This window comes from Mesoplodon densirostris, chromosome 16, assembly GCF_025265405.1.
Source record: "Mesoplodon densirostris isolate mMesDen1 chromosome 16, mMesDen1 primary haplotype, whole genome shotgun sequence".
Lineage (NCBI taxonomy): Eukaryota > Metazoa > Chordata > Mammalia > Artiodactyla > Ziphiidae > Mesoplodon > Mesoplodon densirostris.
In genome coordinates this window covers 24,881,321-24,898,918 of record NC_082676.1, presented here as the reverse complement: position 1 = coordinate 24,898,918, position 17,598 = coordinate 24,881,321, and the positions used below count along the sequence as shown (strand labels likewise).

The window sequence follows — 17,598 nt, the reverse complement described above, 5'->3', positions numbered from 1 at the left end:
GAGGGAAAAAAATGGAGCTGGAGGAATCAGACTCCCTGACTTCAGACTATACTACAAAGCTACAGTAATCAAGACAATATGGTACTGGCACAAAAACAGGAACACAGTTCAACGGAACAAGATAGAAAGCCCAGAGATAAACCCACACACCTATGGTCAACTAATCTATGACAAAGCAGGCAAGGATATACAATGGAGAAAAGACAGTCTCTTCAATAAGTGGTGCTGGGAAAACTGGACAGCTACATGTAAATAATGAAATTAGAACACTTCCTAACACCATACACAAAAATAAACTCAAAATGGATTTGAGACCTAAATGTTAAGACTGGACACTATAAAACTCTTAGAGGAAAACATAGGAAGAACACTCTTTGACACAAATCACAGCAAGATCTTTTTTGATCCACCTCCTAGAGTAATGGAAATAAAAACAAAAATAAACAAATGGGACCTAATGAAACTTAAAGCTTTTGCAAAGCTAAGGAAACTACAAACAAGACAAAAAGACAGCCCTCAGAATGGGAGAAAATATTTGCAAATGAAGCAACGGACAAAGGATTAATCTCCAAAATATATAAACAGCTTATGCAGCTCAATATTAAAAAAACAAACAACCCAATTGAAAAATGGGCCGAAGACCTAAATAGACATTTCCCCAAAGAAGGCATACAGATGGCCAAGAAGCACATGAAAAGCTGCTCAACATCACTCATTAGTAGAGAAATGCAAATCAAAACTACAATGAGGTATCACCTCACACCAGTTAGAATGGCCATCATCAGAAAATCTACAAACAACAAATGCTGGAGAGGGTGTGGAGAAAAGGGAACCCTCTTGCACTGTTGGTGGGAATGTAAATTGATACAGCCACTATGGAGAACGGTATGGTGGTTCCTTAAAAAACTAAAAGTAGAGTTACCATATGACCCAGCAATCCCACTACTGGCATGTATACCCAGAGAAAAACATAATTCAAAAAGACACATGCACCCCAATGTTCATTGCAGCACTATTTACAATAGCCAGGTCATGGAAGCAACCTAAATGCCCATTCACAGACGAATGGATAAAGAAGATGTGGTACATATATACAGTGGAATGTCACTCAGCCATAAAAAGGAATGAAATTGGGTCATTTGTAGAGACATGGATAGATCTAGAGACTGTCATACAGAGTGAAGTAAGTCAGAAAGAGAAAAACAAATATCGTATATTAACGCATATATGTGGGACATAGAAAAATGGTACAGATGAACCAGTTTGCAGGGCAGAAATTGAGACACAGATGTAGAGAACAAACGTATGGACACCAAAGGGGGATAGTGCCGGGGGGGCTGGTGGTGGTGGTGTGATGAATTGGGATTGACATATATACACTAATATGTATAAAATGGATAACTAATAAGAACCTGCTGTATAAAAAAATAAATTAAATTAAAAAAAATAAATCAGGGCCTCCCTGGTGGCGCAGTGGTTAAGAGTCCGCCTGCCGATGCAGGGGATACGGGTTCGTGCCCTGGTCTGGGAAGATCCCACATGCCGCGGAGCGGCTGGGCCCATGAGCCATGGCCGCTGGGCCTGCGCGTCCAGAGCCTGTGCTCCGCAACGGGAGAGGCCACAACAGTGAGAGGCCCGCATACCGCAAAAAGAAAATAAATAAATAAATAAATAAATAAATAAATAAATCAAAAAGAAAACAAAACAAAAAATTGAGGCAAGACCCTCTACCAGCAAAAGATTATGATTCACTGAAGGCTCAGATGATGATGGTTAGCAATTTTTAGCAATAAAGTATTTTTTAATTAAGATATGTACTTTTTTTAGACATAATGCTATTGCACTTTTTTTTGGTGGGGGGGTGGGCGTACATGGGCCTCTCACTGCCATGGCCTCTCCCGATGCAGGGCACAGGCTCCGGACGCGCAGGCTCAGCGGCCATGGCTCACGGGCCCAGCCGCTCCGCGGCATGTGGGATCTTCCCGGACCAGGGCACAAACCTGTGTCCCCTGCATCGGCAGGCAGACTCTCAACCACTGCGCCACCAGGGAAGCCCCAATAAATACTGTTTGATTCCATTTATACGAGGTACCTAGAAGAGTCAAATTCATAGAGTCACAAAGTACATTGGTAGATGTCAGGGGGTGGGGTGGTGGGGAGGAGGAATGGGGAGTTAGTGTTAAACTGGGACAGAGTTTCAGTTTAGAAAGGTGAAAAATTCGGGAGATGGATGATGGTGAGAGTTGCACAACAATGTGAATGTACTTAGTGCCACTGAACTGTACAGTTAAATACGGTTATAATAGTATGTTTTATATTATGTGACTTTTACCACAATAAAAAAACATTTTAAAATAAAATAAAATTAAAAACAACAACAAAAACTGTGCTGTCCCCTAGCCACATGTGGTTATTTAAATCTAAATTAATGGGGATTTCCCTGGTGGTGCAGTGGTTAAGAATCACCCTGCCAATGCAGGGGACATGGGTTCCAGCCCTGGTACGGGAAGATCCCACATGCCGCGGAGCAACTAAGCCCATGCACCACAACTACTGAGCCTGTGCTCTAGAGCCCGTGAGCCACAACTACTGAGCCCACGTGCCACAACTACTGAAGCCCGCGCACCCAGAGCCCATGCTCCACAGCAAAGAGAAGCCACTGCAATGAGAAGCCTGCACACCACAACGAAGAGTAGCACCCACTCGCCGCAACTAGAGAAAGCCTGCATGTAGCAACGAAGCCCCAACACAGCCAAACATAAATAAAAGAAATAAAAAAAATAAAAAATCTAAATGAATGGAAATTAATTAACATTAAAAATTCAGTTCCTCAGTCTCACTAGCACACTGCAAGTATTCAATCACCACATGAGGCTCATGGCTACTGTACTGACAATATACAGGTACAGAACATATCCATCATGACAAAAAGTTCTATTGACAATACTGCTCTGAAAGAACAAAGTTTTAAGAAAATAGTACATTTCTGGGGATTGAAAATAATTCAACAAAGAGGAGGCATCCCTAGATACATTTACAGAGGAAGACACAGGTTCTGAGTTCCCTTCTAGACTTCTACCTGCCTTTGATAATCTGGATCTTCTCTTCTTCCTCAAAAATACTGCCATCTAGTATAGAAGGAAGGGAGGGAGGGAGAGAGGGAGAAAACCATAGCCCAGGGGAGAAACAAACAAACAAAAAACCTCCAAAACCCTTGAAAGCAAAAAGGTTTTGTTTCCCCCTTCCTTCCTACTAAGGACATTTAAAAAGAAATAAGGTGGGAAGTGAGATATCCATGAAGAAATGAATCAGGTAGACTGTTCAAAGTGGTTCTTTTAGTAGATTCCTGAGCACATACCCAAGATATGAGAGGCTTTTCAAACTTCACAGATCCCATTAGCAGCCTCCCAGGTTTGGTTTGCTGCCATGTTCTCAGTGCTTTATTGGACCTGAAGTGTTACTGTTGTTGTTTGAGTAGGAAATGTTTCCTCCCCGCCGGCAAATTTGTGATTATAAAATGTGTATTAAATTTTAGGTATAATTTTTAAGACTTGGTCTTGGAGTCAGGTTTGGCTTTGGGTAACAGAGCCCTGAAAATATAATGTAGAATATTTACTGAGTCTACTTACAAAAATTTGCCTCAATTAAAGAATAAGTAATCTTTTAGGACTACTCCTGTTACATAAAGTAAGGCACACCTGAAATTATTTTATTTTATTTTATTTATTTATTATTTTTGGCTGTGTTGGGTCTTCGTTGCTGCATGCAGGCTTTCTCTAGTTGTGGTGAGCGGGGGCTATTCTTCATTGCAGTGCACAGGCTTCTATTTGCAGTGGCTTCTCGTTGCAGAGCACAGGCTCTAGGTGCACGGGCTTCAGTAGTTGTAGCACACGGGCTTCAGTAGCTGTGGCTCATGGGCTCTAGAGTGCAGGCTCAGTAGCTGTGGTGCACGGGCTTAGCTGCTCCGCGGCATGTGGGATCTTCCTGGACCAGGGTTTGAACCCTTGTCCCCTGCATTGGCAGGCGGATTCTTAACCACTGCGCCGCCAGGGAAGCTCCTGAAATTCTTAAGAAGAGAAACTCAGGCAATCCTTTGATGGCTTGTTATTTACAAACCCTAGAGCCAAACTTAATCTAGAGGTCCACATTGCAAATTTCCCAGTGAACAGATTGAGCATTCATTTTACCTACCTGTTTTGCTCAATAGCAAATGTTGACTTAAAATGAAAAGTGTGTAAGTAGAAGGGTTGGAAGAATGGTGCCTTAAACATTCAGATCAAATTTTTAAAACTTTTTATTGTAAAAATAAAATACAAAATACATAAAACATGTTAATCCCATACCCCTAATTTGTCCCTCCCCACTTCCCTCTTCCCTTTAGTAACCACAAGTTTGTTTTCTGTATCTGGGAGCCTGTTTCTGTTTTGCATATACATTCATTTGTACTATTTTTTAGATTCCACAGGAGTCTTTGATAGTTTCCTTGTTATCTGGTATCACAACGTTACAGGATCATCCTGTACATTTCCTGACCTAAAGATAGAATCAGCCATTTCTCTAAGAAACCCTAGTTTCTTTTAATGGGTAAAAATAGTAAGATTACAATCTGAGCTCCAAGGGTAATCACTGATACTGGGTTGGTCATTGTTTCTAGATCTCTTAGTGGATATAAACACAGACACAGTCTCACACACACACACACACACACACACACACACACACACACAAACACACACACTCAAATACCTAAAGGAGCCAGGCAGGTAACAAATGAGTGAAGTGTGATTGAGATGAAGCATAGGGATTGTGGTAAACTGAAGAGGTAAACTAAAGGAGACAGACCTTCCAATTTTTCAGAAGAAGCCAGAAATACACATTTTTAACATGAATTTTAAAAATATTGACAAATAAACACTTAGGTTACATAAAACACATCTGTGGGACAGATGTGGTCCATGGGCTATGTGCACACTCAACCTGAAAAATTAAACCAGTATGTAGTTGTATCCCAGAAGTCACATTGTTGTTCACACATAAAAATATTTAGAGAAGTAAGAAAATTCTCAGATTGCTTCAGGAAAAGCCAAACTATAATAAGGAAGAGGAGAAATGTATAATTATCTCCCTCCCCCACCAACTCTCTAAAGTACTAGGGAGAAAAGTATTTTCTATATAGAAACAATTTTCTTTCTAGGACATGGTACAAAAAAGGAAAAAGTTAGTTATCAGAAAAAACTCTCAAAGAGAGTTGAAATCTAACAAAAGTTTTTATATCTAAACTCTTAGAATATCAGAATGAGACCCAGGAGATATATTTTACAGGATTAGGTATACTAGAGACAATAAAACTGGTAAAAAGTTTATTGCAAATGCATGATCAACCCCTTACCCTCATTTTTACCTGTTCTAAAAAGAAAGGGGGACTTCCCTGGTGGTGCAGTGGTTAAGAATCCATCTTCCAATGCAGGGGACTCAGGTTCGATCCCTGGTGGGGCAACTAAGCCCGCGTGCCACAACTAGAGAGTCCCCACGTCACAACTACAGAGCCCACATGCTCTGGAGCCCAAAAGCCACAACTAGAGAGAAGCCCGCGTGCTGCAACAAAGAGCCTGTGCGCGGCAACTGAGACCCGATGCAGCCAAAAATAAATAAAGAAATAAAAAGAAAGGAAGGTAAGAGCGTTGCCACCTCTGCTTCGGCCCCCTCCTGGAATCAGAAGAGCTAACAGAACGTTGCTGGGGAAAGAAGGAGTAAGATGTGCAAATTCTAAATAAGGCCCCAAAGAAAGCCTGGGGAAGGGCCCAGTTGGCAAGAAAGACCTGGTTGGGTTTGGCTTCTTTAGTGCAAGCTAGTATCATGTGACCTGCTCCAAGCTCCAGAAATATAGAAATCACAGAATTAACTTTTTCAATTCAAAGACGAGAGGTCAGATTAGATTAAAGCAAAAACCATAAGAACACTCACAAGGTTATTTCACCCTGGTTTCTGTTCTTTCAAAGAAAATAAGGACCTCAAACCATCTAAGGAATCCCAAGCAAAAGGAAGGAGGGGACTAGAAACTTCCCTGACTGCATGAACCTCCCTCTGCCAGCTTCACAGCTTCAGCCTTGAGGTCCTGTGCACTTGGCGTATCCTTCACTGTAGCCTCTTGGTCCTGTGCACTTTAGGGCTATTGTATTCTGCATGCTATCAGATCATAACATTTTAAGCTTCTCTCTAATTTGGAAACTAGGCTGTAAGCCAAGGTCAGAGGAAGAGTAAGGTTGGGGGAAGGGACCAGATGGGCTCAAACTACCATTCTCAGAAGTGACTCACCAGGGAGCCAGATGCAGCATCCCCTGCCTTTGATCATGAAGCCTTTCTGTGTCCCATGTAGGGAAGAGAAAAACAGCTTTGCCTTTGACACTGATCAGACGTTAGCTTGTCTACCACCTGCCTTTTGTACCCTCTAGAAATAGTACCAGCAGAATGGAGGCAGATTTGTAGTGTCAAAGGGGTAAGTACAAACTAATGTTTACAGTTCCTTTGACTCTAGAAAATGAATTATTTTCTCTTCCCCCATCACCCCACGTATCTCCCCACTGGTAACCATGTCCTTTCTATGAACATTTGAATACTAATAACCATAACTAATATCTACTGAATTTGTATCATACTGTTCTAAATACTTGACATGTATTAACCCTTTGCAGTAGCTACTATTGCATTATCTCCATTTTACAGATGAGGAAACTGAGGCATAGAGAAGTTAAATAATCACTTCCCAGGGTCACAGAGCTAAGCAGAATCCAAGCCAAGACAACTTCAGGGCCTGTATTCTAATGTCTCTCCTTTTCATTGTAAAATTTTCGAACACACAGAAAAGTTGAAAAAATAATACAATAATCAACCATATGTCTGTCATCTAGATTAAACCATAACACATTGCCATATATAAACTTTTCTGTGTGTATGAATTTTCTACACATCATGACACTTCTCCCCCAAAGACTTCTGCATACAGCTCCTAAAAATAAGGACATACTCCCATATACCATAATACTATTATCACATCCAAGAAGTTAACAATTTCCTATCATCTAATATCTAATCTATCTTCAAAATATTCTGAGTATCCCCCAAACATCCTTTATAACTGTTTTTTCCAAACCAGAATCCAGTCAAGACTCACCCATTCCAGTCAGTTACTGTCTCTTTAATCTAGAACAGTCCCTCACTTTTTCTTTTGTATGACATTGATTTTTTGAAGAGAAGCAGACCAGCTGTCTTATAGATTGTCCTATATTTTGGTTATTTATTTCCTCATAGTATCATTTAACTTGTTCTTCTGCTCTTGTACTTCCTAAAAACCAGAAGTCAGATCTAAAGGCTTAATGAAGGTTAACATTCTGGGTAAAAATACTTTGGAGCTGACATTGTGTACTTTGTACTGCATCACATCATGAAGCATATCATGTCAGGCCGTTCCACCGTAAGTGATGCTGAGCTAGATTACCTGGTTACGGTGGTGACTGCCAGAGGACTCCTTTGTAAAGATTTACTTTTCCCTTTGCTCTTAGCAAATAATTTAGAGGTGGGAGGGGGGTACTATTTTGGCACCATGCAAATGCAAATATTCTGTTCTCCAAAAATCTTTCATTTAATGACTTTAGCGTCCAATGATGATCTTTGCTAGATTTAATAATTTCACTGATGATTTACTATTCTATCCTTCCTTCTACAGTTATAAGCTGGCAATTTTCTGTAAAGAACTTTCCTTCATTAGCTAGGGAAGAACTATAGCTCCTTTGTAAAAGAAAGGGTATGGGACTTCCCTGGTGGCTCAGCGGTTAAGACAGCGCTCCCAATGCAGGGGGCCCAGGTTCGATCCCTGGCCAGGGAACTAGATCCCACATGCATGCCGCCACTAAGAGTTCGCATGCCACAACTAACGAGCCCGTGTGCCACAACTAAGGAGCCCGCCTGCAGCAACTAAGACCCGGCACAACCAAATAAATAAATAAAATTTTAAAAATAAATAAATAAAAAGAAAGGGTAACTGCTTAGTTCTTTCCATTTAAGTATTGATTTTCAGAGCAAGAAATTGATAAAAATAGCCATATCTAATGATGGCATATGCATTTTTTCTCTCCTTCCCCCTTTTCTGAGCATCATTATGGACACACAGACTCTTATTTACTCGGTGTTTTACAATTACTTGCAGTAATTATTCTTTTGATGCTCAGAATATACTAAATTTAGCCAGTAGAAGCCCCTTTGGGCTGGCTCCATTGTTCTTTTGATATAGTACCATTAGTCTTTAAGACTACTTTGCTTTCCATCTTAAGATGTCCCGGTCAAGCCTGTGCTCTTATGTACATTACATAACCTTTCCTAGAGGGATGTATATGCCTACGGAGGGCTCTGAAAACTCTGAGAAAAATATAACGGCAAGAGCAGACGTATCACTTCCTTGTGGTTATCAAATCCAATTCAATTTGGGGAATGAAAGGATTTTTAAGACTATCAGGTCTAGCTACCCATGCTGATGCTAACAGCTTTGCTACAACTCCCCAATATGTGGCAATTCGGTATGTGGCCTAAACACTCTGATCCACAGGGAACTCATCTCACTTGAGGCACCCTATGCTATCCCAGAACCACCTCATACTGGGCTCCTTGAGTTCCCACCCATTAGTTCCAGTTTCTCTCCTTGGAGCCTATGGGTCTCTGTGAGAAACTCATACCTAAAGATAATTTCCTCTTCTGTTCCCTCCCTCATATTTAAACAAGTGGGTTTATTTCCTGGATGTGATTGGATTGACTTTCCAAATTCACTACTACATGACTCACAAGGCCCTACTGCCTTTCAAGGCCACTTCATATACTTATACAAAAACATGAAAATATCGTATGGGCTGGGATTGTAATTTCTACATAAATGGGTCCTGAAGTTCATCTCACTCTTTCCAGTCCTGTTCACCACATACATACGGCTGCCAGCAAAGCCAATTCTACTCCCTAGAATTCTGCATCTAGTCCCTCATCTCTCCATTTCCCCTGACACTGGTCTGGGCCCCCGACCAAGCCCTCTGACTCGATCTAATACAGTGGCCTAAGCTTTCCCAACCTCGGCTCCTCCTCACTACACTCCATGACAAAGGCTGCTGCCAGAGCAGTCTTCCCGCAGCACTCCCAGCTCCATAGCCTTCAATTGCTTTTTATCTGCAGAGTCTACCATAGTGTCTAGCATACTGGACTTGGGATGCTCAGTACATATTGGCAGAGGGAGGGACTGAATAAAGTGACTGGTTGAGCTGCTTGATTTCATGACTCAGTTGTACTGTCCATTGTTGTCAGGAGAAAATTTCCTTGAGTTTTAAACAAAAGCTATTTTACTTAAGGTAGTATTTAGTATTAGCCTTAACAAAGAGTTTAAAATTTTTTGGTCAGTTCATGTGTATGAGTAAACATATTTTTTATAGTATGTATTTAATAAATAGTTGCACAAAAATTTGGTTGCATGCATTCTTCTTGGTGCTCGGACTTTCTAAAGAATAACCTGTAAATATGAAGCCAGAAAGAAAATACCAACAGCATATTGTTATGTGGGAAAATGTTTGCATTCAACAAGAATCTAAAAAGAAAATCAAAGTAAAATAACTTCACAGTATGATAGTACATCTATTAAATTAGTGATCATAAATTGAATTTGAAAAGCCAGTGCTGGCGGCCTGGGAGGAAGTGGTTCACTTCACTTCAGACACTGATGGTGGGCAGCACTGCAAATTGGCTCCGGCTTTCTGGTGAACACTCTGGTCTTGCCTCATAAGAACTATAAAACTTCTCACAACTTTGGATCCAATGATTCAGCTGGAGGAACACACCTTAAGGAAGTAACTTAAAAACAAATGTCTAGGGCCTCCCTGGTGGCGCAGTGGTTGAGAGTCCGCCTGCCGATGCAGGGGATACGGGTTCGTGCCCCGGTCTGGGAGGATCCCATATGCCGCGGAGCGGCTGGGCCCGTGAGCCATGGCCGCTGGGCCTGCGCATCCGGAGCCTGTGCTCCGCAACGGGAGAGGCCACAACAGTGAGAGGCCCGCATACCGCAAAAAGAAAAAAAAAAAAAAAATGTCTATACTATTTGTATTAGTGTCAACTAGGGCACATCTCAAATTCCCCAAATAGGAGAAAGATCAAGCTAAACATGTATCATTGTGTACATCAACATCAACACAAAGATACATGAAGTCACTTAAAATGACAAGTACATGGTCTATTTCAATAAATGGAGGCATACACTCAGTTTCAGCAACAGTGTTTATAATTAAGAACAAGGGTTCTGAAAGCAGACATTTCTTGGTTTGAATCCTGGCATTGCCCTCCATACGCTTTCAAGAAATGTTTCTCTTCTAAGAATGGATTTGGACCATGCAGGACCTGCAAGCAGTTACTTGCTCTTGAGGAGATGTGTGTATTCTTATTTGAGTAGAAAAGACATTAAGGTTAGAGAGCAGGCTCTTGCGTCAGACCACCCAGGCTCACCTCCTGGCAGTCACTTGCTGGCTGTGTGACCTCAGACAAGTGACTAAACTGCCCTACATTCCAGCTGCAATTCATGTGTCTAATATGGCTAATACTAGATTATTATATGGCTAATAATATGACCTACCCCATAAAGTTCTTCTGAGGTTGAAATGAGAAGATGCCTATAGAGTGTTCAGCATAGTGACTGACATGTAGTATGTTCTCAGTAAATGTCAGCAGTTTGTATTCTTCAATTAAACTACTGATCACCCACTATGGTCCAAACATTGCAAGAGGTGCACCCACTACATTTCATCCATGCAAGAACCTTACGAGGTGGGTGTGGTTACACAAAATAGTTAAATGGGCTCAGAAAAGGATCTGTGAATATTAGGTGAAAAAAGGAGAATGCAAGATTGGTTGGTAGATCCCAATTACAAACATGAAAATGAAACACACTGACACATTTGCAATGATATGTATAATTAGAACGTAATGATCATTAGGTCCACTTTGTTTAAAGTGAGTCAAGTTTCTTTGTGTTTTCAAGTAGAAGCAAGCAAATGTGAACTGGGGACCCAGTCCTACGCCTTTATTGTGCCTTGCCCTTCTCTCCCCTAAGCAGGGAACAGGCCACATATTAAATGTCACCTGAGTGTTGGCTTCTGACCAGCAAGTGCTTACCTGGAGGAGATAGAGGAGTCCTGGGACAAACAAGGTGAGTGGGTAAAGAGACTGGTATGTTGCTAAGGCAAGAAAGATAGCACTGAGGAAGGCACTACCTGTAAAAAGAAATAAATACATGGAATGTAAAAAGAAATAAATATATGGAATAATCCAGCCACATCAATTAGGATTAGATTCAGCAACTCCCCAATACAAGAAACTTTCCATAAATGCTCAAATAATCACCTGTCAAATATCTCCTGGTGCATAAGATGCTATGCAAACTCACAGGAGTGGAAGGATCTTCGCTTGATTTCTCATGAAAGGAAACCAAGGAAGTCAAAACCACTTACCTTTAGCAACCTGAGATACCACAGGTATATTTCTTGTAAAATTTTCAGACCCAGAAAGATTTTACAAAACTTTAGCCCGAAGATGAATAAAGGAATCAAGTCTGTTAACGTCCATGTCCTATTTAACTTACCAATTGATTAAGCCTACAATTATTGCTTATGTGATTCAGAGCTGTGAAACATATGCTTTTGTTTGTTGCAATCCCATCATTATTTTTATAACATCCCTTCCTTATGTACTCTCTTCAGGCCATATGTTTATTATTTTTTCAAATTAAAATATATTAATTTTTATTAATAATGTCCCTATTCCCTACATAAAATGGACCACTGTAGAATTATTAAACATGATGTTATAAAGAATCTTCAATGACATGGAAAGATGTTTATCACAATCTATTAATTGAAGATCATAAAAGAGATACATACTATAACCCCTTTTTAAAAAAATGAATAAATACATTTTTAGAAAAACTAAAAGGTGGGAATTCCCTGGCGGTCCAGTGGTTAAGACTCTGCTCTTTCACTGCTGAGGGCCTAGGTTTGATCCCTGGTCGGCGAACTCAGATCCCACAGATGCATGGTGCGGCCAAAAAAAAAACCTAAACTAAAAGGCTAGGCCACAGATTTCACAGTGTTTTTCTCTGGGTGGTTGGATTATGGATGATTTTTCATTGTTGTTTCTCTGTATTTTCTAAACTTCCTATAATAAACATGCTTTGTTTTTGTCATAAGAAAAAAACTGATATCTTGTCTCCCAAGGCAATAGAAATAAAAGCAAAAATAAACAAATGGGACCTAATGAAACATAGAAGCTTTTGCACAGCAAAGGAAACCATAAACAAAACAAAAAGACAACCCACGGACTGGGAGAAAATATTTGCAAACAATGTGACTGACAAGGGATTAATTTCCAAAATATATTGTACGAACAGCTCACACAACTCAATAACAAAAAAACAAACAACCCAATCAAAAAATGGGCAAAAGACCTAAACAGACATTTCTCCAAAGAAGACATACAGATGGCCAATAGGCACATGAAAAGATGCTCAACATCGCTAATTATTAGAGAAATGCAAATCAAAACTGCAATGAGGTACCACTTCACACTGGTCAGAAGGGCCATCATTAAAGAGTCTACAAATAACAAATGTTGGAGAGGGTGTGGAGAAAAGGGAAGCCTCTTACACTACTGGTGGGAATGTAAGTTGGTACAGCCACTAGAAAACCGCATGTAGGTTCCTTAAAAAACTAAAAAATAGAGTTGCTATATAATCCAGTAATCCCACTCTTGGGCATATATCTGGAGAAAACTGTAATTCAAAAAGATATATGCATCCCCTGTTCATAGCAGCACTATTTACAATAGTGCTGCTATGTAATAGTGCCAAGACATGGAAACAACCTAAATGTCCACCAACAGATAAATGGATAAAGAAAATGTGGCATATATACACAATGGAATACTACTCAGCCATAAAAAAGAATGAAATAATGACATTTGAAGCAACATGGATAGACCAAGAGATTATCATACTAAGTGAACTGAGTCAGAAAGAGAAGGACAAATACCATATGATATCACTTATGTGTGGAATCTAAAATATGACACAACTCACAGACATAGAAAACAAACTTACGGTTACCAAAGGGGAAAGGGGGGTGGCAGAGGGATAAGTTAGGAGTTTGGGATTATCAGATACAAACTACTGTACATAAAATAGATAAACAACAAGGTCCTACTGTATAGTACAGGGAACTATATTCAGTATCATGTAGTAAACCATAATGGAAAAGAATATAAAAAAGGATATATACATATGTATAACTGAATCACTTTGCTCTACAGCAGAAACTAATACAACATTGTAAATCAACTATATTTCAATTAAAAAAAAACTAGATGGGCTTCCCTGGTGGCGCAGTGGTTGAGAGTCTGCCTGCCGATGCAGGGGACGCGGGTTCGTGCCCCGGTCCGGGAAGATCCCACATGCCGCAGAGCGGCTGGGCCCGTGAGCCATGGCCACTGAGCCTGTGCGTCCGGAACCTGTGCTCTGCAACGGGAGAGGCCACAACAGTGAGAGGCCCACGTACCACAAAAAAAAAAAAAAAACTAGATGGATGTAAGAAAAAAATGATATCTTTTTTTTAAAAAAAAACAAGTAGCTATTCCCTTTCAGATGGTTTAAGACAACAGAGTACCCTAAAATCAAGGCTAGAGAAACCCAGTTTACAACAGAGATTTTAAAGTGGCCCAGAAATCAGTAGAGTTCAATTGATGGTCCAAGGCTGGTATCTATAATGATAATATTTCATCAAGTAACAGTGCTCATGGTCACTCTTATTAGGGTGGGGTCAACTTTTACTGAAAACAACAGACATCTTCTCAATGGTGTTTCCTAAAAGAAGGAATTATTCATTCCACGCAGTCGAGGGAATTTTACCCTCTCCCAACCCAGCTCCCAAGACAAACAGAAGCAGATGTTCCATAGGACTTTTTTGCCCACCAAATTGGTGTATATACAGTGGTTTGACTTAACAACTTTTAGATTTGATGATGGTGCAAAAGCAATATGCATTCAGTAGAAACCACACTTCTAATTTTGAATTTTCATTTTTTTCCCCAAGCTAGCGGTATGCAGTACATATTCTCTCGTGATGCTGGGCAGCTGCAGCTGCAGCTTGCAGTCAGCCACTTTATCACAAGGTTAAACAACTGATACACTTACAACCATTCTGTACCCATATAACTATTCTGTTTTTCACTCTTAGTACAGATTCAATAAATTACATGAAATATTCAGCACTTTATTATAAAATAGGCTTTGTATTAGATGATTTTGCCCAACTGTAGGCTAATGTAAGTGTTCTGGGCACATTTAAGGTAGGCTAGGCTAAGCTAAGCTCTGATGTTCAGTAGGTGAGGTGTATTCAATGATTTTTAACTTAGGGTATTTTCAACCTACAAGGGGTTTCCTGGGACATAACCCCATCATAAGTCAAGGAAGATCTGTACTTGAAACATCTAAGAGCCACCCTGGAAGAGGGAGGGTTATGAATGTGACTACTTCATAGAAGAGTAAGTGGAGAGAAAAGAACTTTGAGTCCTCCATCCCTCAAACCAAGGAAACTAGAAACCAGCTAGAAACAATTCCTGGTTGAAAGAAAGTGGAAGGAAGGCAGAGAAAGGAGGAAGCTGGAAGTAAAAGACCAAGGACAGAACTCTATGGGATGGTTAGTGTCAACATGATGTTCTGTATCCAGGGTACTTGTAAATATGACTGAGCAAGGACAGATCATGCCCAGCCAAGCTGTGCTAACAGCAGAGGTCCCCACACACCTCGAACCAGAACTGGGTCTACTCTGAGACAGGGAGATGGCAGTGGTGGGAAAGGTGCTATTCTGGAGCCCAGCAGCTAGGGTGGACTCAGAATTCCTTGACTAGGCCAAAAAGTTGAACGATATTTTGGGGGAAACCAGCAAAGAGAGGGGAAAAGCTGGAAAGAACTTTTAAATTTAACACTGTTTTCTAGAGATTGGTGGTGGTGGGAGTGAGAAGAGGCCCATGTGTCTGTTAACAGAGGAAGGATAATGTTCCAGTTCCATCTATTCTTACAAATGTGGTGGAAACAAACACATGACTTTCACCTCTCTCTCCCCCAGGAGACATCAGGGAGTGAAATAAACACAGCCACTTCCTGCCCTAATTGCCTGAGATCAGTAATTACTTGTCTGGAGCAGCTAACCATTTATAAGGTCCAAGAGAGAAGAAACAGCTCCTAGCTAAAAAATGGACTTGTGAGTTTTAGAATACTTGCTCCCAAGATCAGGAAGCAGCCTTCCTTCCTTGGATGAAATCATTAGGAAGGAAAAATCTGTTCCTTCTGCTAGTCTACCAGTAAGTGGCATCAGCATCTCCCCAGACACCTCAGCTATTCAACACCCCTCCCACTCTCACATGCCTTCCACTAGTCACCATGCCCTGTTGACCCACCTCTGGAACATCCATGACTGCAGTTCTCACTCTCACTGTTTCTCACCAGGAGTTTTCAGCAGCTTCTTCCTTCTCCTCCTCAATGGTCTCCCCGCCTCCCTCCCATCCCGTCCATCCTCCACAGAGGTGCTGGAAGGATCCTTCTAAAACACAGTTTAAACTACTCACTCTGACCTTGTGCAAAAGCAGCCACAGACAACATGTAAACAAACGTGCAAGCTGTACGCAAATAAAACTTTACTAAAAAAAAAAAAAAGACAGTTTAGATTGATTCAAGCCCCTCTTTAAAGACTTCTGAGGGTTCTATTTTATCTATCAGATTATGTCCAAACTCCAGCAGCAAAAAACACCCTTCACTATCTGGGTCTTATTTCTCCAGCTTCATCTCTCACCATCTTCTACACATCCTCTGTCCTCCAGCTACACTGGATCATTCCCCAATTTCTGAAAACATCATGCATTTTCATTCCTCTGTGTCTGTTATCAGGCTATTCTTAGCTGTCCTTTCCTGCCCTCCTTCTAGTAGAGACCCATCCTTCAGTGACCAGTGAAATGTTATTTCCTCTATGAGGCCTAAGCAGAGAAGCTAATAACAGTAAATTATAGTTAACATTTAATGATCACTTACTAGGTGCCAGGCACCTATCCTCTGTATGTGAAAGCTCTATAGGTGAAGAAACAAAGGCACGGAAACAGAAGGGCTAAGTAACGTATCACATTAAGTAATGGGATCACTGAGCTGATTCCAGTGCCCATTTTCTTAATTCATTCAATGCTCTCATTCAATACTGACACTGTCTTCTAATAATTTGCTGATGTTTCTCTCTCTCCCCATTTGTCTGTGAGTTTCTCAAAGGCAATAAACCTCTCAACTTAGAATCTCTAGCACCTAGCACAGTGCCTGGCACACATGATGAATGAATGAATGAATATCATTCAGTGATACATGTGAAATCCTTTTTAAAAATCCAAGTAGGAAACCAATGTTCTTTTTTTAAAAACTGAGATATAACTGACACATAACATTATATAAGTTTCAGGTGTACACATAATGATTTGCTATGTGTACATCTTGTGAAATGATCACCATCATAACTCTGGTTGAAACCAATGTTCTTGAGGAAGAAAAACTTATGAAGTATAAAACACAGAGTACTTTGTGACGACCTAGAAAGGTGGGATAGGGAGGGCAGGAGGGAGGGGATATGGGGATATGTGTATACATATAGCTGATTCACTTTGTTGTACAGCAGAAACTAACACAACATTTTAAAGCAATTATACTCCAATAAAGATATTTTTAAAAATAATTGAAACGAAACAACACAGAGTAATGAAACGTGGGCAAAGCACAAAATAAATATGACTCTTGAATAAAACAGAGCCTGCAGAATAGCAGTTGAGGACTTGTGGTAGGGAGCCAGCACAGAGAATGTGGAGTAAACTATCGGATGGCTGAGGCCTCTGGTCTGGGGGCAGAAACGTGGTGCTGCAACAGTCAGGAGCCTGGTGTGTGGGATGCTGGGGCAGGTGTGGATGGGGCACATGCACAGTCTGAGCAAAAGTGAGGGGGAGGATGGAGGCACACAAGAGACTCAGGGCTGACATGTTTTTTTAAGAAACTAGAAGAGGCAAGAAGAATGGGTTAGGAAGGCAGGAGGAGGCTATGTGCTTGGGGCAGGGGCAGGGAAGAAAAAAGTAAAAGGTGTCTTCAGATATTTTAGATGAACCATGCAACACGCCAACATTTCTGGAGTGTCTGCTCTATACCAAGCCGTGCTGGGTGCGGGAGACTGGTGACTCGGACAGTCTCTGTCCTCAGGGAGCTCCCAGTAAACAATGACAAAATACGGGAGGAAAGTACAAAGGAAGTACTCGGAGCGCATCAGGGGAAGCTGACACCTGAGTTTTGAACAATGAGTAGATGAGGCCGGCAGTCCAAGGGAAGAGCATGTGCACAGGTAGGAGGGCGAGGGAAAGAATGGTGTGCTGGGGGTGGAGGGGCACAGACTGTAATTAGCTCAACATGGCAAAAACAGAGTTGGAAGGAGTGGCTGGAAGAGGGTGAAAGGGGGC

The 17,598-nt window shown here is 40.9% G+C and overlaps 1 protein-coding gene across 3 annotated transcripts in view; it reads right to left on the bottom strand.

The window, feature by feature from the left end:
* Positions 1-17,598, bottom strand: part of PIGU (phosphatidylinositol glycan anchor biosynthesis class U) — a 132,218-nt gene that overhangs the window by 56,003 nt on the left and 58,617 nt on the right. For all 3 annotated transcript variants that reach the window (XM_060120008.1, XM_060120007.1, XM_060120009.1), the window contains exon 7: positions 11,191-11,288. In XM_060120008.1, coding sequence (XP_059975991.1) covers positions 11,191-11,288 — 98 coding nt within the window. The remainder of the gene's footprint in view (positions 1-11,190; positions 11,289-17,598) is intronic.